Source organism: Papilio machaon, chromosome 3 (genome assembly GCF_912999745.1).
Source record: "Papilio machaon chromosome 3, ilPapMach1.1, whole genome shotgun sequence".
Classification (NCBI taxonomy): Eukaryota; Metazoa; Arthropoda; class Insecta; order Lepidoptera; family Papilionidae; genus Papilio; species Papilio machaon.
In genome coordinates this window covers 7169775-7193819 of record NC_059988.1, presented here as the reverse complement: position 1 = coordinate 7193819, position 24045 = coordinate 7169775, and the positions used below count along the sequence as shown (strand labels likewise).

The 24045-nt window shown below is 34.4% G+C and overlaps 1 protein-coding gene across 1 annotated transcript; it reads right to left on the bottom strand.

The window, feature by feature from the left end:
- LOC106719629 (2-oxoglutarate-dependent dioxygenase htyE) lies at nucleotides 1–23632 on the bottom strand. The gene is made up of 6 exons (XM_045686403.1): nucleotides 22847–23632; nucleotides 3906–4027; nucleotides 2955–3089; nucleotides 2109–2262; nucleotides 960–1171; nucleotides 1–510 (listed from the first exon to the last, which is right to left on the bottom strand). The coding sequence occupies exons 1-6, from the start codon at nucleotides 22914–22916 to the stop codon at nucleotides 166–168; spliced, it is 1038 nt and encodes a 345-aa protein (XP_045542359.1). The 5' UTR covers nucleotides 22917–23632; the 3' UTR covers nucleotides 1–165.
- Between the last annotated feature and the right edge of the window lie 413 nt (nucleotides 23633–24045).

Here is a 24045-nt window from a genome sequence, read left to right as displayed (position 1 = left end):
TTAGAACGGACTTATATTCTTAATGTGAATTGGTATTTGTTTTTTTTTTAAAAAAAAACATTGTCAGTTTCAAAGCAGCCAGTCGTTAGTCGGTAGTCAATGTGTGGTGTGTCGCCGGGAGAGGGTAGTGTGGTGGTACTCCTTGGTGCCATGTTCCCGTGCTAGTCACGCGTACGTCTCCCTGAAGCGCTTCTGCAGATGATGGGCGGCGTTGAGCAGACGGTGGTGCAGGGTCAGATGCGGGGTGAAGACGGGCGGGGGAGGGGCCGGCGCTAGGATGGGAAGCTGAGGAAACTTCGGCAGGGTGGCATCGTTGTCGGGGTGACAGAAGAAGGCGACGCAGTGGCGGGCGCGGGCGCGTGCGTACGCTCCCGAGGGCACGACGACGCGGTGCACCAGCGCCGGCAGCAGGTTGGTTGTCCAGGAGGCGAGCAGCTCGCCAGTCTGCACGAGGATCGCGCCGGGTAGGTGACCTACGGCCTGCCATTTCTCACTACCGTTCAGCTTCACCTGTAAATCAATGCAGAAAATTTTATTATATTTAATGTTGAGTATGTATTTACATATCTCAGATTTTTTTGAGCTATCTTTTGCGTATGTTCATGCGACGATGTACATAGTGTACGCATTCGCGTGCGTTCGCCAGTGTATGCTGACCTGTATGCATGCATATATATATCGACGCTGGAAAGCATAAACGCTGTAGCCCTTGAAATCGCGAATATGTTTTTCACACGTTAATAATTTCAACCATTATCAAACGATAGTGATTTTATTATAGGTTAGCACAAACTACACAACATTGCTAAATACCGCATGCTTGTAGGTGTATCAGCTCACGAGTTATCATTTTTTGGCTCTCCTGTAAAGTTCATACTTTCGGGGTTACAGCGTTTACGCTGTAACCCCGAAAGTATGTACGCATTTATGTACCCCGAAATGTAACATAATACACTGACCTCTAGACCGCCCTCAGAGTCCTGTGCGAGCAGTGTGAAGGTGCAGCAGTCAGCGTGTGCGCCGCAGCGTGTGTAAGTCGCGTGGTGCTCGTGGCGCTCGTCGTCCTCTGGCGGCACTGGTGGGTAGTACAGCAGCCGCATGCTGGACGCGTTGCCGCCCTCGCTGCGCAACATGCCCGCGTGACAACCCAACAGTGTCGCTGGCGGCAAACCTGATCAACATCACAATTAATGACAAAGACTAGCTAATCGCTTGAATAAAAAATTAAAGCCTAGTTTGGGATTTGCTTATATTGAAAACGACAGTTATTACACTAACAATTTTTTGTCTATATAACAAAGTTGGCACACTTCATATACATGTACAAATGTATAATAATACGAAGAAAAAATAAAGAAGTATTTTATTATAGATAATATTGTTTTAAATAGGCAAAGTTTATTATTAATTATTATGATAATATTGTTATATGAAGTCAAGTTTAAAGTAAAAAGAAATATATACTTGAATCATATAAATGAATCACTAAGTAATTCAGATAGAGAGAGCAATTTCTCAATGTTGAAAACCGAATAGTAATAAGTGAATGAGTCACTCAAGTCATATAAACGTCTTGTTGATATTTACAATGTGTTGAAGACAAATAAAGATGACTGTATATTGAGACAAATCTCTCATATTTTCTCATAATTAACGACGATGTATATTTATCGTAAGACTAGCTGTCGCCCGCAACTCCGTCCGCGCGCAGTAAAAAAAAAATGAAAAATAGATGTTGGCCGCTTTTCAGACCTACTGAATATGCTCACAAAATTTCATGAGAATCGGTCAAGTCGTTTCGGAGGAGTACGGGAACGAAAACTGTGACACGAGAATTTTATATATTAGATTTTGATAAAAAATAAATAATCTAACCTTAATCAAAAGAACACACAAAAAGACTTTACCTATTACATACCACCCATTACACACCCTACCTATTACATTACCAACCCACATTTATAAAAACAAACTAACATAAGTGCGAAAAACATTATACTCCTATCAGTGTGGTAATTACAAAAATAATCTTTCAAATAATAGTCGCAATAGATATCTCGAATACGCCTATGAAATAATTAGGTTTCCGTATAAAAAGATTTTCTCACCGAATGCATACGAGAGCGCTTGCAGCAGCACACGCGACAGGTTGGTGAGGTCGTGTGCGAGCGGCACAGCGTGCTGCGGGAACTGTGGCACGTCCTCCTGCGCGGGGAACGCCGCCGCTGACAGCGATGTTATATTGTACGAGTGACGCAACTCCTGAAGACAAATAAATTGCAACATATTACATAAAACGACACAGAGCAACGTGTATTTTAATTATTTTGTATGAAACGGAGTACAAGAATTATTCGATTGCACTCCAAACATTATATAATTTCCCTTGCTATTGCCATCTTTAGATCGTTTAAATTTGAACTCAATGGAAATATGTATTACTTAAAAATTCCGCGGACAAGCTAAAATGAGATCGATTAGTGACTTCGACAGTTAATAGACATTATTTGCTTATTAAAAGATATGAGTAGATGGCAAATTGAATAGTTGGAAACTGCGCGAGTTATCAGAACTGGTTACGTAGGGTGTCAGTGCCGTATCAGCTAAAACTAGACGTGGTTACAGACCAGTTTGTGAAATGCTTTAGCGTTCTCAGAGCACTTATCTAGAACTTTTAGTGCTGAACGTTGTATCCAATTCTAATTTATGTTTATATACAAACAGGATGTAGAAAGAGCCGAGTTAGCAACATTGTCAGTTAAATTAGACTAGTCTAATCTTGGACTCCATTATACTCCTTATACTCCAATGTGTAGGAAAAAAAACCAATAAAGCCATAAACAGTTTTCATCATGGGACGTATTTATTTGTCGTTATCGGTCATAATATCTGGTAAACATTTTAAATGTAATTTAATCTTTAGTATTACTTTAAGGCTATGAAATTGTTGTTACCTGTTTAGTGGTATCGAACTGCTCCATCCCGGGTTGGACATACCCGTGGTTGCTGACGGGGTTGCGCAGGTACTGCGCCTTACAACCCTCAGGCAGCGCGCACAGGTTGTCCAAGTCCGCATACACGGCCTTTAACTGAAATACGAGAAAAGAATCACATATTGTCATCCCTTTTCTGCTCTTAAAAAACAGATGCTTAACTATATGTAGTATAGACAATTTAGCAGTGTAAAAGAATAAAATAGTTAATTTTGTTTATTGTAATAAGGGTAGTATTACACATAAGGTTTTTCCCGCCCCTTTTATTCGATGGCACAAATCGAAAAAACAAACAGGTTAACGACCTTATACGTCATCGTGACTCATTCAATTTAAATGATAATTTTTATACAACTGTAATATTTTTTTCGAAAAACTGGTATTTCGTTATTCATGTCGCAACAAGTTTGATATCATTGTAACTATATGGACTTGACTGTTATCTACATTTTGCATTAAAATTCCTATCAAAACATTAAGAAAATAATTAAAACACAATTAAAAGAAAGTACAAAAAGAATTTTGAAAATTGAAAAAACCATTACAGTCATATTGCCGGTTTGTTTTTGGGGCCTATAACATTTATTGGGCAAGAATTTCACTCTTGCATGTTACTAATAAAAAAAAGGTAGTCAAAATTTAATCCTATGTATGCATGAGTGGTTGCAGATTAAGGATATTCTTTTATTTTTCTATAGAAATATAATAGTGAGCTTGTAGACTATGATGTTGGGTAAGGAATAACTCATATTACTCAATTTAGCTGACAAAGAACATGGTTTATGGTTTTACTCTTGTTGGCTTTGAAAACATAATTCGAAATTGATGTTGCTGTATTTGCCGAATCAAGCTGTGTCGTCCGTTTTTGCTGTAATTTTAGGCTGAAAATTAAAATTATAATTTGGGACGCACCTTCTCATCAGCGATGCCATGGTTGACAAGCATAGCGAGTCCCTTGCCGCTAAGTGCCGCGAACAGTTGTTGCCCGATGCGGCGCACCACAGACTTCATGGGACATCCATCGGTGCCTGCAACTGCAAACAATACTTATTTGTATTAACCGATAAACCTACAAGAATATACCTAGACAATAATGTTTTGGTAGAGAAATATTAGGAGAGCCTTTCCTGAAATGTAAGAATTAGATAGAGATTGACAAATAGTGAAATTATAATTTCAGTGTAGTGACAAAACGACTTATTCATAACTTATCTCTACGTCGTATCGTAAGGGCAACTTTCATACGTCGGTTTTACTAGTAAACTATTGTTTAATCAATGCTTTATAGGAATTTATGCTTTACTGAGAAGTGATAACGATGTTATTCGAGTGCATAGTCTACAATGCGTTAGGATCAGAGAGTACAAACAGTACAAGTACATACATGAATAAAATATGGATTACTAACGTATGTATGTATGTATGTTTGTACGTTAATCGTCAGCTGAAGGTCTGGCCGTGACACGGTTCTGTGACATAAATGTATTCCGCTGCCGGTACCCGCAAGTTATTTCAAAATTGTTGTCTTTTTTTGCAACGCTTCGCAACTACGATCAAGGCAAATGTAAACAGTGGATGTGAGCATGTTTGTTGAGCTGTTACATGATTTTTCCAAACAAAATAAAAGTAATGTTTATGGCAACACTGAAACGTCAAGCAAATGAGTCGATTTTCTGATTACATGAAGAGTAGTCTAATCAATTGACAAGACGCCTAGTAATTGACTCTTTCCTATGGTAACACTAACGTTATGTTATTCATTGTTTTGAAAATTTTGCCGCCAATTCCAGCTTTTCACATTTAAAACATTGATAAACATAACCTGTGTTACTAAAGATAATGTGGCATTTTAATAATAATTGATTTACTCTGTGTTATGCATTATACTGTGTATATATGCGTTGAAATGAAAACGCAGTAATGACTGTACATACCACTTTTGAACAGAAATAGACGGTTATTTTTGCCTCAAGGGTTAATACCCCCGCTATAAGGTCCATATAGAAGACATGATTTTAATCTTACTTTAATAACTTAATGTCTCATTGAAAGTCGTTACGTAGTCGCTAAATGTAGTGTACATATTCTATTTATATCTATATATATAAAAGAAAGTCGTGTTAGTTACACTATTTATAACTCAAGAACGGCTGAATCGATTTGACTGAAAATTGGTAGGCAGGTAGTTTAGAACCAGGAAAAGGACATAGGATAATTTTCACCCCGTTATCTATTTTTTATTCCGCGCGGACGGAGTCGCGGGTAAAAGCTAGTTTACAATAAAATGAGTACTTCTGCAGAGTAACTTAGGCTTTTTTGTAATTTTGCGCTACGAAATCTACACTAAGATTGTTTTATTAAAACTTAAGCTACTCTGAATGTGGCAGTTAACCTTTCACTATCCTAAGATCATTGTTTCAGAATAACTTTCATGATAAAGGTGTGAATGTCAGTCGAAAGTTAACACTGAAATATATATATATGTTGAGTTGCCGCTCACTTTTGTCTGTGTCGGTTTCATGAGGTTAAAGGCCTGTAGCGTACAGTGCGAAAGCGAAGCGACCGCGAAAATGGAACGTAGAGTTTACTTTAAAGATTAAGATTTGGTTTCATGCTATAAGTCTAGTGGCTGGTTTTAACAAACCAAATGTCCCCAACTTAATAACAAAATTGGGTTTGCTTCTGCTCCAATACTCTTTAGCGGCCTCAGTAAGAGGCAAAACAACTCATTAACAATTTTTATGTAGTAGGTACAAAATACCAAAAAAAAAGTTTTTAGACAATGATTTTGTCTGATGCTTTAATATGTATGTAATGTTAAGTAAACTTAAATACTTAAAATAAACATTTCGTTTCGAAAGCAAATAGAAACTCGAAATTGTCGAGTCGATAACAAAGAACCAGTTGTTACCTTGTTGCTGACGTCACAGAGCAGCTTGTTAAATAGAAGAATTGCTGAAAACACGTCGTATATTCTAAAACGTTTATTTATTAACGGACTCGTTCGTTAAGGACATAATTCACATTAATAAAGCTTTTTTGAATTCTGCTCGTGGGACGGACAAATTGTATTAAAACACACAATAGGTAAAAATATAACATTTTATTTTATATTCTCGTGATTCATTTGTATAAACATATATAACGAGACACCGTCCGTGCGGAATTAAAAAAAAAAATAAGTAGCCTATGTGTTCTTGCAGATTATGTTCTAAACCTATGTCTCGAACGGCTTAATGGATATTTCACCGATATCTATTAAGCCGTTCTAGAGATACCTTCTAACAAACATCCATCCATCTATCCATCTAAACTTTCGCATTTATAATATTAGTAAGATTGTATTGTATACAACTGAAGAAGAATCTTTTATTATACTAAACAACAAAATGAATGCCACAACCTTTTTAACAAAGCTACCAGGGTCAACTCCAACGGGAAAAGCTAAGACACGCCAAGGTTTTGCCAAAATATAATCCATAACTAGCTAAGTACAGGTGGCAATGCTAGCTTAGATAACGACATTCATAGACGCATAATATAGAAACACTGGCGCCATAACCTAATAAGGAATGCTTATTAGACATTATACATTTTTTGTTTCAAGTAATAAATATTCCACCAGCTTTGCCGCATTGCAATTAACATTGTGTGTACATTTAAAATTGTATTTATATAACTGTGGCATGTATTAATACATTTATAACTTTTTTATTGAGAGGAAAATCACGTTAATATTAATTAAAAATGAAGACAATAATTTGAAGTGGGCATTGCTTTTGCAGTACCTACAGTGCTGCAACTAAAGATATTTTCCGTCGATGTTTATAAACCGCTATGCATTGGTATAAATATTGTTTGATTGGGAATGTAGGTCGGCGATATGCTACACCATGCGCCCTAAATTTTATTACAATAATTGGATTTAGGACGAACGCTCGCCATATTGCGTTTAACTCATTACTGTATCGAGATCGAGAAATAGTTTTAAAAACTATCTTCAAGGAACAATAAACTCAGTACAAAAGCATCTAGACTGCATGTTCTGATTGATTTTTATGTACTCGGGAAATATTAACAGAATTACTACACAACCCTGAGAATTGTTCGCGAAGGGAGGCTTAGGCTAAACATTTGTATAAAATCTATACTTAAAATATGATTATGTTACTATTAAAAGACTTTGAGTGTGACGGTTAATAACAATTAACTTTTATTTATGTACTGCGAAGACAACGCATTGATAATTAGTCAACATCTGGTTTTTTATACGGATGTGATTCGTACTTGGGTAATCATGTAGCGTGGGTCATAGGCCAAGGATAAACCTTCATTATTCCTAACACGTTCCGCCTCTAAATAAATACTAATCGCGACAATGATCTTTTTAAAAATGACTCTTTTCGTTTACTGTGTCGATTTGCTTTTTTCATTTTTTGTAAGTTTGAATAAAATATTTTTTTCTTTTTATACTAATGTCTAATAATCACATATGTGCGTGACTATTAATGTCAAATTCACCACAAAGAAATCAAACGGTAGCAAACATAACCTAAAAATGTTTAAATATGTCACGTTTACGACACATGGACAGGTCGCTGTACACCGATAAAGTATTCGCTTTTGAAAACTATAATACTGTTCTCTTATTATAAAACACAATTGTATTATTAGAAAAAAAATATTTCAAAGCAGAAGTCACGCTTATTGTAAAATATTTTTACTATGAGTTTACACCGCAGACGCCTGTACAATAACATGTTGTCTTTTTCATTCGCTTTGTATAAATAGAGATAACGACATTTTTTCATATAAGTTTTATCCCCTTCCCACTCTTTTCTTATAAAGGTAAGGATGGGAATGAGGTGGGATTTATCCGAGGTGGGGACGCGTAGTCTCTTCCTCCGTCGATTAAATATAGGCAACACACGCATCTGCAATTGCGAATGTCTATTTCAGCGGTCGGTTCGCTAATTCAGCTTATCAGGCTGTCGCTTGCTACCTTATGATATAAAAAAATAATGGTTACCATTACTAAAAACTGATGTTACCTTGAATCTCGCTTCTAACAGTCCTCATAATATCATTTTTCCGCTTAGTGAGGTTAATTTTGACAAACAGTAATGATAACACGATTCCACTACTGATTGTAGCGTAACGTACGCATTGTAATTCGTTAAATATATATCAAATTCAAATAGGAACGAGGTTACTTCTTATCTCGAGTATTTATTGCCATATTTAGATCGCGGTTTTTTTTAATTTTGAAGGACATTTCTGTACTCTTAAATTGACATGGTATGTAATAGTTGAATTTATATGGATAAGTCGATGTTTTGTTAGCATTTGTTGTTACTTCTTCATTGACGTGGTAAAGTAGGTTGATTTTGTGGTAAAAAGGAAAGGTTATCATGTTGAAAATTATTTTAGTAGTCGATAAAATTTAACACTTTCGGTGTCACTACAATTTTAATTTGAAAGAGAACTTGTTAGTGAGCATGCACATAACGTTTTAAGCATCTAACGCAAGCGCAAGATTTGAAACTATTGTAAGTAAATACAATGGTATCTAATAATGTATTGTGTACAAGTATTTGAAACCTAACACCAGTATCGAATAATGCAGTTATGCAATTACATAGTTAGGTAACAGTTTAAATTAGAATACGTTCGCCGAATCGGTCTCGGGTGATTGCAAACAATTACATTTTTCATGCTTAGCTCGTTATAAGTCCACTGATTGTTACGGAAGCGTCTGACTCTAACCTTAATTAACTTTTATACATCAAAAACAGACGTGACGTAATGTTAAGAATTATAATTGTATGAAGTTTTTTTATTTGCATGTTTTTATTTTCTTGCATGAAGATCTGTGTGTAACAAAAACTTTGACGCATATTGCTCTTGGGATAATTTAAATAAGGCAACTAGCAATGTTGTCAGTGGATATTGGTTTTAACCAAAATAAGCTACTATAATTTTGTATGCTATGTTGGTGTACACTAGACCTAAGTGACCAAGTTAAATGTCTTTCAATATGTATTATTTATTATATTTTAAAGGTAACAATATCTAATTATATTTAATAGCCAACAAGACAAAAGAATAAATAAACCACAACAATGTAAGCACTGGAACATTTTGTTGTGTATTTTTTGTTTGCGGCTTTGCGGATGAGGTCATAACCTATTGCCTAGGTCGTTAGATTCACGATTTAAAGACTGAAAGATCATATTCCATTACATATTTCATATCCGGTCTATTCTTATTACTTTATTTAATTAAATTTAATAATTGCGAAAAATGGAATGATTATTATCGTTTTATTTAATAAAAAAATTCATTTAAATTAAGTATGACTAAAGTTATTTTTACTATAAAAATCAAAGCGTGCACTATAGATATGTTAACAGTTTATGTTCTCATTTCGTAAATACTTTTTCTCGAAGCGTTGTATGATTCAGTGCGAAATCGCTAAACGTTTTTAAAGTAAGGCAAACACAAAGATGGTAAAGTAGGCCAATAGGTAACACGGAAAGTATTCGCCAAGGATTTACAGTTATACCGATTGATTTACTTTAATATTTATATTATATATCTAGTTTTATTTAGATTTAGAACATAGAACAGCCGTTGGACTTCGATTGTGTTGAAATATGATAACAATAATATTTATTTTCGTGGGATTTATTATTCTCACGATCAAATCAAATGGCTATCATCTTTGCTTAGACCATCCAATAATGGACTAAGCTACTAAAACTTCTAGGTCTCTTTAACAAAGAGGATACACGAAAACTAATAAAACATACTTTGCTATTATGATATATGGAACTTATTTAATACTGTTATGTTTAAATGAACAAATATACCATTTCGAATGTTTGGTATGAAATATAAACAAGTTTGTGAATACCATTCAGATTATCTGATTTTTGTCTGTTGAGTCACCATAATACATTTAAAATTAAAACGGACAAGTAAAACTAGTATCAGATTGTTGTTGCGTTTTGGTATGGAATTCCTTAAATGTTTTTCTTTTTGAACCTGTTGCAAATTGTATTCCCACGCTATATACATCAGCAGTTCTTGAACAAATCGAAGAAGTAACTATTTTGTAATGTGTCCTTACAAAAATAGGACGTAGTTATGATTTTAAGCTTTTTCTGATAAGTAAGGCTGTGTTCAATATAAAGTCAATTTGCTCAGAATCACCAGCTCAGACACTCAGGTATTAATTTTAGTTGGATCAGTTCCAAAGGTTCAATAGTCTGAAATTCTTACTTTATTCTTATACTGTTTCATGTTTCTCACCCGTATGTAAGTTTTTTTATTTTATTTTATGCATGTGGGTTTGTATATATGTAAATTCGATTGTGACGGCCTAGAGTCCAGAGCCTAAACGACTGATATGTCATTAGATTCGTCTTCGTACCCTAAGTGTTATTTTGCATTGCATGCACAAAATATATGCAATGTACGTAAATAATAAAATTCTAAATTAATGATAAATGAGTTCGACTGCACTCGACTTAATTTTTCTTGTGCATTGCTAAATCAACAACGATTAAAATGCAGCCAAAAGATGGCGCTGTACCGTATAGACTTACCGGTGATTACTGAGACAGAAATCTCTATACAAAACATATCATCTGTCTGTCCGTCATTATTACAACACAGAGATAACAATATACTTTAAGTCTCAGAAATGTACTGTAAGTCAATCGGATTTTTGAGTTTTTTAAAATTAAGTTTAGATTATTTCTCGAACTATTTAGCAACGCATTCATTTCATCGTTGATGAAGTTTAATCATAATACCAATAAACTCGTCTCTCACCTTCTTTTATAAACAGTATTTTATCACTCAAATAGAACATAAAAGGTATTGTAGTAGTCTAAGATCCCGCTGCAGGATTGGTGCGCTCATCGACTTTTTGTTTAAAACCAAATTTTTATGTTTATTTATAGTTAAGAGAATATATATTTACTAGGGTGCCTATCAAAATTTGGCCGCCATTATTTTTAAAAAAATTATTTTTAATTGATTTTTGGTAAAAAATTTCGTTTATTTATTTTTTTAATAAAATAACGTCTACATAACGGTAATTAATATCAAGATTCTAAAAAATCACGGTTGCCGTTGCGCACCTGGCCGCACCTCTTTGCAGCCAGGTGTAAACAGGTATGATTTCGATAAATTTATACGTTTATAACCTATTTTTATTAATTATATGTCAAATTAAAGCTAATTTTTTTCTATTAATTATCATATAAAGTTGCTTAATTAAATCTGGCCGCAAATAAGGGTTGCTGGCTGTTAAAGATAATAAATATTTAAGGTAGAGTGAAAGAGAGTTAGTGCGTAACATCATTTGTCAGACGAGGACAGCGATTGCCGGCTGTGCGACGCTTTTAAGCCATTGCGCATGCGTCGAACGTTAGTGTTCTCAACCACCGGGGAGTAATAGAGACGACTTATAATAAATACTCCAAAAAATATGTAATTTTTTTCAAAATGACAAATTTAAAAATTGCAACAAAAAATTAATATTGATTTGATATATCGACGGTCTAGTTAGGAATTTGTCTAACTCTGAATTTTTTAGAGGGTGATTTTTTTAACATTTTGATGAAGCAATAATCCAATTACAAATTATTTGAATGATTCGAACTTAAATATTATATCTCTATTAGATATAAATAATTTTAAATGGTTTTTTTAAATGATAATAAATTTTGAAGTAATTGTTTTTTTCGTACAAATAAAAGATTCTCTAAAAAGGAGTTAGATAATGTGCTAATTAGAACGTCGATATTTAATATTAATTTAAAAAATAAAAAAATAAAACCAAGGTGACTTAAGTAAAAGAAAATTTTATTGCGAAAGTATTATTCAAAAATTTTATTAGATTTTATTCAAGTATTTAATTGTCCTCGTCTGACAAATGATGTTACGCGCTAACTCTCTTTCACTCTACCTTAAATATTTATTATCTTTAACAGCCAGCAACCCTTATTTGCGGCCAGATTTAATTAAGCAACTTTATATGATAATTAATAGAAAAAAATTAGCTTTAATTTGACATATAATTAATAAAAATAGGTTATAAACGTATAAATTTATCGAAATCATACCTGTTTACACCTGGCTGCAAAGAGGTGCGGCCAGGTGCGCAACGGCAACCGTGATTTTTTAGAATCTTGATATTAATTACCGTTATGTAGACGTTATTTTATTAAAAAAATAAATAAACGAAATTTTTTACCAAAAATCAATTAAAAATAATTTTTTTAAAAATAATGGCGGCCAAATTTTGATAGGCACCCTAGTAAATATATATTCTCTTAACTATAAATAAACATAAAAATTTGGTTTTAAACAAAAAGTCGATGAGCGCACCAATCCTGCAGCGGGATCTTAGACTATAGTTTTTTAGTTGCTATAGCAATCGATATCGGGGTTGTTAGTAGAGGCGATTGTAAATATTTAGTTTGCACCGATTTTACGATAGCGTCGCGAACACGTGTGAACGTAGAACGTGTGCTCATGTAGAAAAAACACAAACGCATTGATTGCGTTTTGTTATACTCAATCTATTTAATGTCTTTACACATTACCACGTGCTTTATACTCCCTACATGAACTGATGTTAACTTTTTAACAAAATAAACACATTGCTCAAATTAATATTTCTACCATACATTCGTATAGCGCCTATTAATCAAACACAATGACAAAACTTACAGACCTTAAGCTGTTAGACTAATTATGATTCAAGCTAGAATAGCATTGAATCTGTATCCATGGTTATACGTGCAAACCTTCCTTGTGACATCCCTGTGAATGTCGTTACAATAAGGAAAAGATAACACGTGAACAACTCTGTCTTCGCGGGAAATTCAAGAACACATCTGACGTCACTGTAGGTATAGACTGCCGAAATAATCGTTCAACATATTGCCTTCCCTGTCATGCATCTAGAAAAATATTGAAATAACAATATGGTTTTGTTCAGGTGTTTGGCAGTCGAAACGTAAGGTTACGGTTTTGCAACCAAAAGTAGGTATTGTACTCTATGTGCTTATTTACACATTGTATTTACGTATAAATTTGTTTTTAGCTATATTTTTAACTAATTATATGCCTTATTATTCTTCATACATTTATTTCCTGAATGAAAAAGTAGCATTGCCAGCTCGTATGCCTTATCGTAAATGATAAAACTATTTTTACAAAAAGATAAACGTGCTACGTAAGAAAAAGGATACCTACTGTAGTTTTTACACGTTACTTTAATGTGAAATGTATCTACGAGGGGAGGTCCAAAAGTTCGCGGAATGAAAGGGTTGTCAATGAAATATAACAATAAATTTATTTTTCCTTTTCAATATAATCACCCTTAAGTCTAATACATTTATTCGATCTATGAATAAATTTTTCTAAACCATCGAAAAAATATTTTTTGTCTTTGGCCTCAAAATGGGCCGAAATTGCCTCCTTCACTTCATTATCGTCGGAAAATTTCCTTCCCCTTAGCTCTTTTTTTAAATTTGGAAATAAATAAAAATCGCTAGGAGCCAGGTCTGGACTGTAGGGTGGGTGAACAAGTGGTTCGAACCCATGTGTGTGCAGAGCAGCCATGGCAACTCGGCTCTTGTGAACCGGCGCGTTGTCTTGCAAAAGCAACACACCCTTGGCCAATTTTCCTCGACGTTTTTCTTTAATTGACTCCTTTAACTTTTCTAATATGAGTGCGTAGTATTCTCCGGTTATAGTGGTACCTTTTTCTTTATAATCAATGAGTAATATTCCCTTACAATCCCAAAAAACAGTGGCCATCAACTTTCCCGCCGATTCTGACACCTTGAATTTTTTGGGAGGTGGTGTACCCTTTTTGTGCCATTGCATGGACTCCTGTTTGGACTCAGGTTCAAAGTGATGAACCCATGTTTCATCTCCAGTAACAATCCGCTCCAAAATCTGCACGGGCTCGTCTCCACACAACTCCAAAAAGTGCTTAGACGCGTCGACGCGCTGCTGTTTTTGAAGCGGCGTGAGCATTCTCGGCACCCATCTTGCACTGACTTTTGTCATGCCCAGGTGGTCGTGCAGGATACGCAAAATAGTTGTATCTGATACTCCAACAAATGCAGATAATTGTTTCTTCTTCAAACGTGTGTCTTCGAGTACAAGTTTTTCGACTTTTTCGACGATGTCTGATGTGGTGGCGTCAGCTGGCCGCCCAGAGCGAGAGTCGTCTTCAATTGAATCTCGACCATGTTTAAAAAGACCATGCCACTTATAAACCATTGTTTTACCAGGGCACTGATCTCCATAAACGGCTTCCATTTCATTTAAAATGGTTTGAACGTTTTTTCCTTGCTTGGTAAGGAATTTTATCACAGCGCGATGTTCAATTTTCTCCATAGTTGCAGTTTGCTTCCGGATTGACTTGTTCAGCAGGCGAGTACTCGTAAACGAATGGCACTATAGGGTTGAAATGTTATATATATACTAATTATGAGTGCCCAATTAGTATGACACTAAGCGAGCTACCCTATCCCCACTCCATCCCCTCCATTCCGCGAACTTTTGGACCTCCCCTCGTATAACTTATAATAATATAAAAAGGAAAGATTTAATTATTTGTTTATTTTTTCCATTGAATAGGCTTCAAAACTATTGAACCAGTTAAGACAGAGCACAGACTTCGTCGCGGGCAACCGCTAGTATGTTGTATGTAACTTTGTTTTAAAAAACAATCCAACATCATTTTAAGATAAGCTTACCCTTGACTTGATGCTCTTTTATTTGCCAATATATTTTTATTTATTCGGTTTATCGATTTTTATTATAGCAGAATTCAAGATATTTTGACACACTTCCACGAAGGCAAAGTACATTACATATCATTCTAGTGCTTAATGTTATCAAGATAATGTTAAGGCTTTAATAACTCAATAATATGTACTCAATGATAAATTTAGTACACGAAATTGTGTTTCGAAACTACAGATATTATGGTTAAGGTGTGAAATGTTTTGTTTCTTTCTATTAAAAAGTATGATTTGGTTTGAGAGCGTAAAATATTATTGATAATCTCTTGATATTTCATTTTTGGTAGTTATCGGTAATATTTTTGGTCTTTATCTATGTGATAAGACAAAATCCACTTATGCAAGATTTTTTGTTCGTTGTTTGTTTTCCACAGATACAAAATAATTTTTTAAAAAGGATTTTGTGTCTAATAACAGGTACAATAAGTAATTACAAAAACAAAAATCAATATCATCTTTTACGCAACAATTTTAGTCGACGATATTATTTTTATTTTTACAATTAGTAAACCACATCTGTTAAAACTGGCAAGGAATAATTTATTTTACGTACTTGTATTAACGTAAAAAAAATACGTTTTACTCGGTATTATTGTCTTATTATAGCTGCGAAATAAAATTTCTTAGTTCTTTGTCGTATAAAGTCAAGGTTTAATTTTTTATGGTATGTATTGAACGTTGGAAAATCCATTAGGTATTTTTACGCAGTATAAAATATTTTAAGACGCAAAATTTAACGACTTTTTTGCCCTTTTTTTGCCCTACTGACTCAGAATCGGTAATGTTATTGATGTGTTTCTTGTAGTCTGAACTTACATCTAAACTTTTACATTTACTCTTCTGTCTAGTAATTTAAAATAATCGTGAATGCAGTATGTAGATATCTATATGGATAATAGTATGTTTGTACAAGAACTGGCTGAGCGGTAGTTGTAACGGATACCCAACTTGTTTGTCCACAGATCACGGACCGCTTCCTAAGTACCAAGAAAAGCGCGTTGTACTACGCACCTAATACTCTTATAGCGAAGTGCGTACATGATTGCGGGAACACAAACTAGTATTGTCAGTTTCAACACCAATATAATATTACGTAGATCATTTCATAGCCTTATTGTTAACCTAGCACGAACAACTAAAAGCATTGACAAATTTGTAATCTTTTACAACGTTTTAATTCACGAAGTAGAAACTTGATCCAACATTTTTGTAAGTCTATGAAAATAACGTTTTTTCTTGTCTTGGTGCGAGGCTGATCAAAAAGGCTTTACACTTACTTCTTCCCTTCGTCTCGTCCTTCGTCTTACTAGGCACAGGATGAAGGGTATCAGCGCACTAAGGCTTAGATTAGTCATCGTTTAACATAGGCTTTTAATTTGACGTTAGTTGTTGGTAATTTTCTTAAAGCACATGTGAGCAGGTTTTTAAACATATTTTTAGACGAAATGATATGTGTTTTAATCGAGTATAAAGTGTATCATCCGACGCTTAAGTCCGTCAGAATATAATATACATAAATCACCTACGTAGACAGGAAAATACCCATAAGTCTTCTCTCGTTCCAATTCCTTGAATCGCATATCATCATCTTCTAATGAATTGGTTAAATTTAAACGGCTTCTTAGTAATAAGTAGGGATGCCACCTCTTCGGGTTTGACCCAAATAATGCTTGTTGCATGGCCCATACTTGGGCCGTTTTGACATGTCTTGTTGATAAACAAATGAAGGATCAAAAGATATCATCTTTTTTCGTACTCAAAATAGGATCTCAAACGTTGTCAACTTTCTTTTTCTATTGAGTCTGCATTTCTGTAGGTTGACAACCCTAGTAATAAGGCTAGTATGTGATAACAAAACTATGTTAATAAATGTGTGTATTAAGTCCAAGTTTGATTCTACTGATGAGTAAGTAAAAATAAGCCTTTCTAGAAATTATATATCGAAGTCAAGATCAAAATTAATTTTAAAAACATACAGAGTCTAGATAACTTTTCTAAGACTTAAGAACTCTATATCTTATCATTAGAAAAGTTCTGCGTAGAAATTTGATAAAATTACAAGTAGGGATGACTTTACAATTCATCGCAATGTAAGCCTTTTAATTATTACTTCACATCCTTTGTTCTTGTTAAATGAAGGTAGAGTATTACGTTATTATCACTCGATATAACAATAAATAGAAATTACTCGATAATTGATATAATAAGCCAATAATAATGATTACTTGCATAATTCTGAAACAGATTAAATGCCATAAACTCATAAACCATAATCCCGGGAAAGTCCGGTCGTTTAGATCACATTACCTGCTACAGGTATTTTGCAACAAACAAAAAACATTCTTTCCTAAACCAGCTTTTTATAGAAAGAAATAAAATATAAATACTGGCAAACCTAACGTCATTACCAATTACTTGCTCCAAGAACCATTGAAACGCCATAGTAACTTTCCATGCGTTTCCGCCCTTTTTAGGTACATACTGCGGTTTTTGCTCGAAGGACCATATTATCGTATTGGTTTGTAAATATCTCTGCTGGTAATAACTAGAACGCGGTTTTGAGATTTTTTTTTGGATTTTTCGTATTTAGATGCTTTAAACAGACTTCTACTCATCAGGAGTATAATAAGCAATAAGAAGCACGTGATATCATTACAAAATATTTTATATTGAAGCAATGTATTCTCCATGTTCGCATATTGCACACGTGACGTGTTGAATCAGCACAAACGCTGGGACACATCGATAAATGCTGATCAATGTCCATTACACAGTTGTAAAGATGTACTTGAACCGCAACTGCATTTCAATGTTTTATGAATAATATAATGTGACGTCACATTATTTAATATATTAAGTAATAATCAAAGCAATTCGTGTCTTATTTACTAAATAGCCACAATAGTAATGATTGAAAAGTTCAACATATTCCTCGGCTTGGAATAAAAGTAAGACTACATTCAACAACCATGGCCAATGTGTGGTGGTTTTCAGTGTTGTATTTATAACATTAAAGAATTAAAAAAGACAGTAACTAGCACTTATTAATCGTTGCTTTTGAGACCAAAATCCCTGTATAAAACATATTATTATCTATGTTTTTTCAAAGATAATGAGAAGAATGACAATATGTTTTATAGAGGAACTTTGTTATCAGAAACCAAAGATAAGTTATTCTTAAAAGGTTCTTCAGCTTCTGTAAGATCATAAGATGTTTATCGGTACCATTTTTATTTTAGTGTATTTATTTAAAAATGGTAGCTTATAAAAATGGTATGTACAAACACTGATACCAACTTGTACGATATACAAATATATTTAAGCAAGTTTGATGTCCTTTATAAGGTGCGTTTGACGTATAAGAGAATGCGAACAATCGTCGCAAATTTGGTTTACACAGATGGCGAGGCATTTGATTGTTGTGAAACACAATGGACCGCCAGTAGGACGAACCGCTGAGGACAATTACCACCTCCAATTGAGGTGCTGTGACAAAAAGTATTAACATATTTCGTTTATGGACGTATGTATTTTGTACATTAGTACGAACACTTATTTCGACTGAACTAAAACTCGACATTTTGCAAAAAAATATTGTACAAGTACTTATTTTTATCCGACTTCAAAAAGAAGGAGGTTATCAATTCGACTGTATTTTTTTATGTGTGTTACCGCGATGCTCCGCCCCTGGTTGTCCGATTTTGATAAAAATTATTTTAATCGAAAGGAAGTGCTTGCAGATGGGTCCCATTTTTTTATTTTTTTTAAAGAACTAGATGACTAGAAGATTTTGAATTTAGCTTCAAAATGTGTTGCGAAAATTAGGGAATTTTTTTTATTTGATTGTTTGTGCCCAGATTTAGATTTGAATCCCACACCGATCTGTTAGGAAGAGATAAATATCGCGGTATTCAATAAATATAACAGCTTTTTTTTCAATAAAAAGTAGAAGCAAAGAACTGCACTAAAAGTGACTGGATTAATATAATGTCTGTTATAGCACGCGGAAACTTCGGAATAATTCCAGCATTTTTGATTACATGCAATGGTTTCTTAGAATACAATCATCGCGTAATTACTGAGATCAAGTTGAATAGCAAAGCAACTACGTAAATATGGTTGAACCGATTCGCATGCGAGGAGGTATTTACCACGCACGTTACAGACATCATGCCATGAAGGTATCATTAAACTTGTTTTGTTCTTCATTTTACGTCACTGCTTTATCGGAAATTATTTTTAAGGATGTAAAGGAACGTGATGAGGCCTTAATTTTTATAAATATCTCAATAATTTCCTTTATAACAATAACTTAGGGTAGGCTCCGAGTACCTCGGTGGGGACGTAGTGAGCTGATGATGATGACAACAATACATAAAACACCAGTGACATTCTTTTTTTTTTAATTTCGGCAGCCCTCGAAAAATGTTTATATTAATCAATGTATTTAGTACCTAAGCCATTTTAATTGGAGCGTCACATATCAGACAATTAAAATGTCAGCAATCCACTTTTTTTGATTTGCGCGCCAAAACGAGTTTAAATATACGCTATATTTATGAAAAGCGCCTTGTTATCGAAGTAGTCAATTATGTCAAAATTAGTAAGAGATTTTGGCAAAAATCTTAACATCAACAAAGTCAAAACTAATTTCAATGGAATATAATCTTACTCTATGTACACTTGATCTATATTCTAAAATGGAAAGTTTTTTTTTAATTGGCCAAAGAATATATATAGCCGCGATAGCTTGGTTTGTAATATACAAGATCGTCTGTTGTCCATCAACAACTTTCCATGTTTCTTATGTAAAATTCGCAGTATAGAAAGTGTGTCAAAAATTATTACAGTGATGAGTTTTAATGAGTCAGTACGTCTGACAAAATTTCTTCCTCATTTCATTCGGCAAAAGAACATGTAAGCCTAAACTCGGATGGCCGACTAACCGATTTCGTGGACATTTGAGTACGACTCGAAGAGATAAAACGAAAAACAAACTTGTAATTTTCGCGGAAGCAACGGCATATATTACGGTTTCTGTCTGGTGACGGAGGCGGCCACGAAACATTTTTTTGTAGTGACGATGATCGTTCCTATAAATATATCTTCAACGGTTAATTAGAACGTTTTAGTGCTACACGTTTACAACTAAATTATATTCACAACGATTATGTTACATCGACCGCTATTTATAACTAAAGTTTAACGAGATTGGAATAAAAACAGAAAGTAGTCGCCACTTTACATTTTGATTTTACTTGATTCGCACAGATTCTTCTATATCTCTCATACTAAATCTGTTATATAATTATTTGCTATCGCACAAAATAAGCTCGTCCATAAAAACTTAAGTACAGACCATCAGGTTACAAGAGTTATGGACACGGATTTATTATATTGCAATTTACGTTGCTATTTGCATAACAAACTTCAATAATATTCATGCCTACAAATGTCGTACGTAATCACTATTGAGAAATCATCGTAAATTACAAAATGACGATGATTTGTACAATGACGTCACATCATATTTTCATGTAATTATAGTCGTTTACAAGTTGTACCCATTATATTCGTATACGTAGTAACAAAACCAGTCGTTTGTTTCCGGTCAAATATTATTCATACTTTTAATTAATTATCGTACATTTTAAACGAAAATTCTGGCAAGTCGGTATACATAAAGTAACTTATTGAACAGTTTTAATGAATGATTAAAATAATAAATATATATACGTCTATAACCAACATTTTTAGTTTTTAATATGAAAGGGGACGTTCCCATGTTATCGAATTCGGAGTCATCGCTATGCCTGGGAATCAGAGGACGTAAAAATGTATGGAAAATACGAATAACTGTACATTTTCCCTTTTTAACAGACAGTCAGTCATAGTTTATCTTTCGCAACGAGTTCTGCACAGCGTTAATTGAACAGTCATGGACTTGTCATCGGTATATTGACCCATATTTTATGTATTCGTTCGTTTTATAAAGTTTCCTTGAACTATTGCATTTGCAAGTCTTTTGAATATCTTAGTACCGGAGGAAATTATGAACATAATCAGCTATGGAGTAACGAAGTCGATATTCAAGAAATACGATACGTAGAATTGTTGTTCAATTGGAAGTAAAATGTCGCCAATGCATTTTTTTATATGATAAAAGGGTAACCGAGCACTGGATCACATAATGTTAAGATATCACGACGCCCATGGATATCTGCAACAGCAAAGGAACTGCAGATGCGTTGGGGCTCTGAAAAAGAGTACCTTCGCTTCTTGAAGAACTCGAATTCGCCCGGTAGCGTTGGTTACTATATTTTAACACTTTTATTAGTATCAACATGTATCACTTGTTATGTAATTATTATGGATAAGTTTATCATAAATGGAAACACGATAAGATTTAGGAAAGATGAAATACAGTATTCCGGTATCTTATACATATAGTTGACTTGATAAGAATTTACGCCAGAAGGTAATGTCGTCACCATATAAAGTTGAAGAAAAAAAACATTAACATTGTTTTTAGATGTACATTTAACCTTGTTGGTGGATATAGACGACGTAATAAGAAGTGATTGTACTCGTATACTTGGCGTCTATAAAAAGTAATCTTAACATCTTCGTATGAAACAACAGAGATATGCTAGCTTAATGTTAATTTCATGGAAACAAGTCAGGCGTAAAGATCTTTAGTCGTAAATATACAAATACGTGCAATAAACCTTTTTGTTACCTACTAAGAACAGAACAAGGACAAATATTGGAAAACACAAATGAATCGCAATTCGCGACCGTGACGTGTGTGGCTTCGATTGATTTATAATTTTGTTAATAATCTGTTAAAAATTACATTAATTGTTGGGATAAATATACTTTCACGAGCATTTTTTGTGGTGTAGATTAAATTTACTATGTTTAAAGAGGTGTCATTTACCTTGGTTATAAATTGTAAAGAATATTTTTCTTAAATAGGAGTGAGATTGACTGGAGTGTGTAATTGCATTCTCAAAACGGGAGCTACAAAGGATCGGTCGGCCATTGCCCTCAAAGTTAAACTTCTTTTATTTCTACTCCCGTGTTATATTGTTATTCAATACACTAACTTTTTTACTCAGTTGCTTATTGGTTACTTAGTGTAGATTTGTTATTTATGAGATATGAATACATACTTAATATTGAAATGTATTGCGTTTGTTTTTAAACATTTTTAACAAATGTGCTTTTATCAAAACATAATCTTTTTGATTGATTGAATTATTTTATCAAAAGATATGTTCACGTGATTTTTTAATCAGTAGATAAGTTTATTAAAAATATTTTTATATTTATTGTTTCCTTATATCTTCCTAAAAGCGTAGAAAATATAAAGAAAATACAAGAACCTACTTGTAGTAGAATATTTTTGTTTTGTAATTAGCCTGAAATATTAAACTCGGCTTAACTATCCGTTCCCGTGGATGAGAACCGAGACAAAAGATTTATGGAATGTAGTATAAATACATTAATTGTAATTTTTCGTGTTCTATATCAATTTTGTGTAATAATATTTTGTATTGTTCCACTACAAAGACAAACATGAACGGTAATATTCATCACCACTACAGTGTTTTTAACGGTCAGACAGACTTTATAACTAGCTGTCGTAGTCGTCTAGACTTACGGTAAATAATGAAGTGCATTTAAAATTGTTGCTGGATTTACGCAAGAGATTCAGGTGTCAGTGTCTTTGATAATGTTATGTGGATTTGTAAGTTTCTGAACTCTGTTGGGACCAAAATGAGGTACTTTCTGCCTTAAATAATACATTATAGACCGCTGTACATCTGTCGGGTTCGCTCAACCACCTATAATTGGGGATGCGCGCAGGTAAACGACTTTCCGTTCCTTTGTGCTTACTAATAAAGGTTTCGAACCGTAGAATTAGGATCGACCGTTAGGTTTAAAGAACTCCATGTTTTGTGCAGTCTAGAAAACAATAATAATGACATGATTTATTGAGATATTTACCAATATGTGCAAGGTCGATGATAGGGACTTCACAGCGTGACAGCAAGGTCTCCTCCTGCGTAGCCGCCATCGTCCGCGTCGGCTGTGGCTGTCGCTCGTGTAGAACTGCACTCGCTGCACTGGTGCTCCGGCGTCCGCAACCACTCACTCAAACTCCTTATCACTCGACTCCGGATAATTAGCAATTAGCGATCGCGAAACCGAACGATAATATAAAGACAGGAAAACGATACAGAGAAACACTAAACACCGTACTACGAACGCAATTGTTAAAGTTTATTAAAGTTATGAATGGTCTTTAGATTACCCCTGGTATAGAAGCGTTCAGAACTCATTTGCATAACCTTGTAGTTCTTGCTCGAGGCGTTCTGCGATCTGACGTAGCAGCAATATGCTATACTGACTTGACACATTAAAAATTGCTTTCCGTTTCTCTCTCAAAGTAAGTATAGTATGTGTTAGGAATGGCTGGTCCCGCGTGTACGACCCGACGGCGTCTGGCGCCCCCCGTCCCTCACAGCTGGCGAGTTTCGAATGTCTTTAGTTGAATAAACTGGCTCACCGTGTGCGATGAGCGTTACCCTGACGTCCGATGCTGGCTCTCACTTATATATCATCGCGCAAACTTTCGCAACCATTCGGTTGTGTCGACACTTTTCTGCCTCGAATGCACTAATGGAGAAAGCGTGTTAACGTGGAAACATGCGAACAACTCGCCGTCCGGAGGAACACTGCCGCAGCACCGCGTTCGTGTGCCCTACTCGCCGAGACTGACTCTGACTCACGTCACGCGGTGCCACCGCTCCCCGCCACAAACCGCCGCTCACTTCACACTAGCGTCTATCTCTGCCTTTTTCATTGTAAAATTCAAAACTTGAAAAGTAAATTTTGGGCAATTTATTTTAGTTTTTTTTATAGGTACTGTTCAGCAGATACTAGCAAAGTACACTGCTGCCAATTACTTGCAATAGCATCAAGGTGTGTTCACCACAATACCGTTATTCTTAGCACAATGTTGCTCTTCGTACTTTACGATTACAAAAAAGTTTAATTGCCGTTTTATATATTTTCGCTTAATTTTATAAAAATGGTATCAGTATGCAGTATCTACTATCTTTGGCTTTCTTCCTTTTAGAATGGTTGAACTAAAATACATTGCAAATACTGTATGTTAAGTCTGTGTTAATTTAATAAAAGAT

What these genes read in the sequence shown, in the direction of transcription:
- LOC106719629 (XM_045686403.1), bottom strand. Translation starts at nt 22,916, where the DNA reads ATGGCGGCTACGCAGGAGGAGACCTTGCTGTCACGCTGTGAAGTCCCT. An exon ending in AGTTCGATACCACTAAACAG is followed by an intron (nt 2,263 to 2,954) that starts GTAACAACAATT and finishes ATTTGTCTTCAG; the next exon opens with GAGTTGCGTCACTCGTACAA. An exon ending in AGCGCTCTCGTATGCATTCG is followed by an intron (nt 1,172 to 2,108) that starts GTGAGAAAATCT and finishes GATGTTGATCAG; the next exon opens with GTTTGCCGCCAGCGACACTG.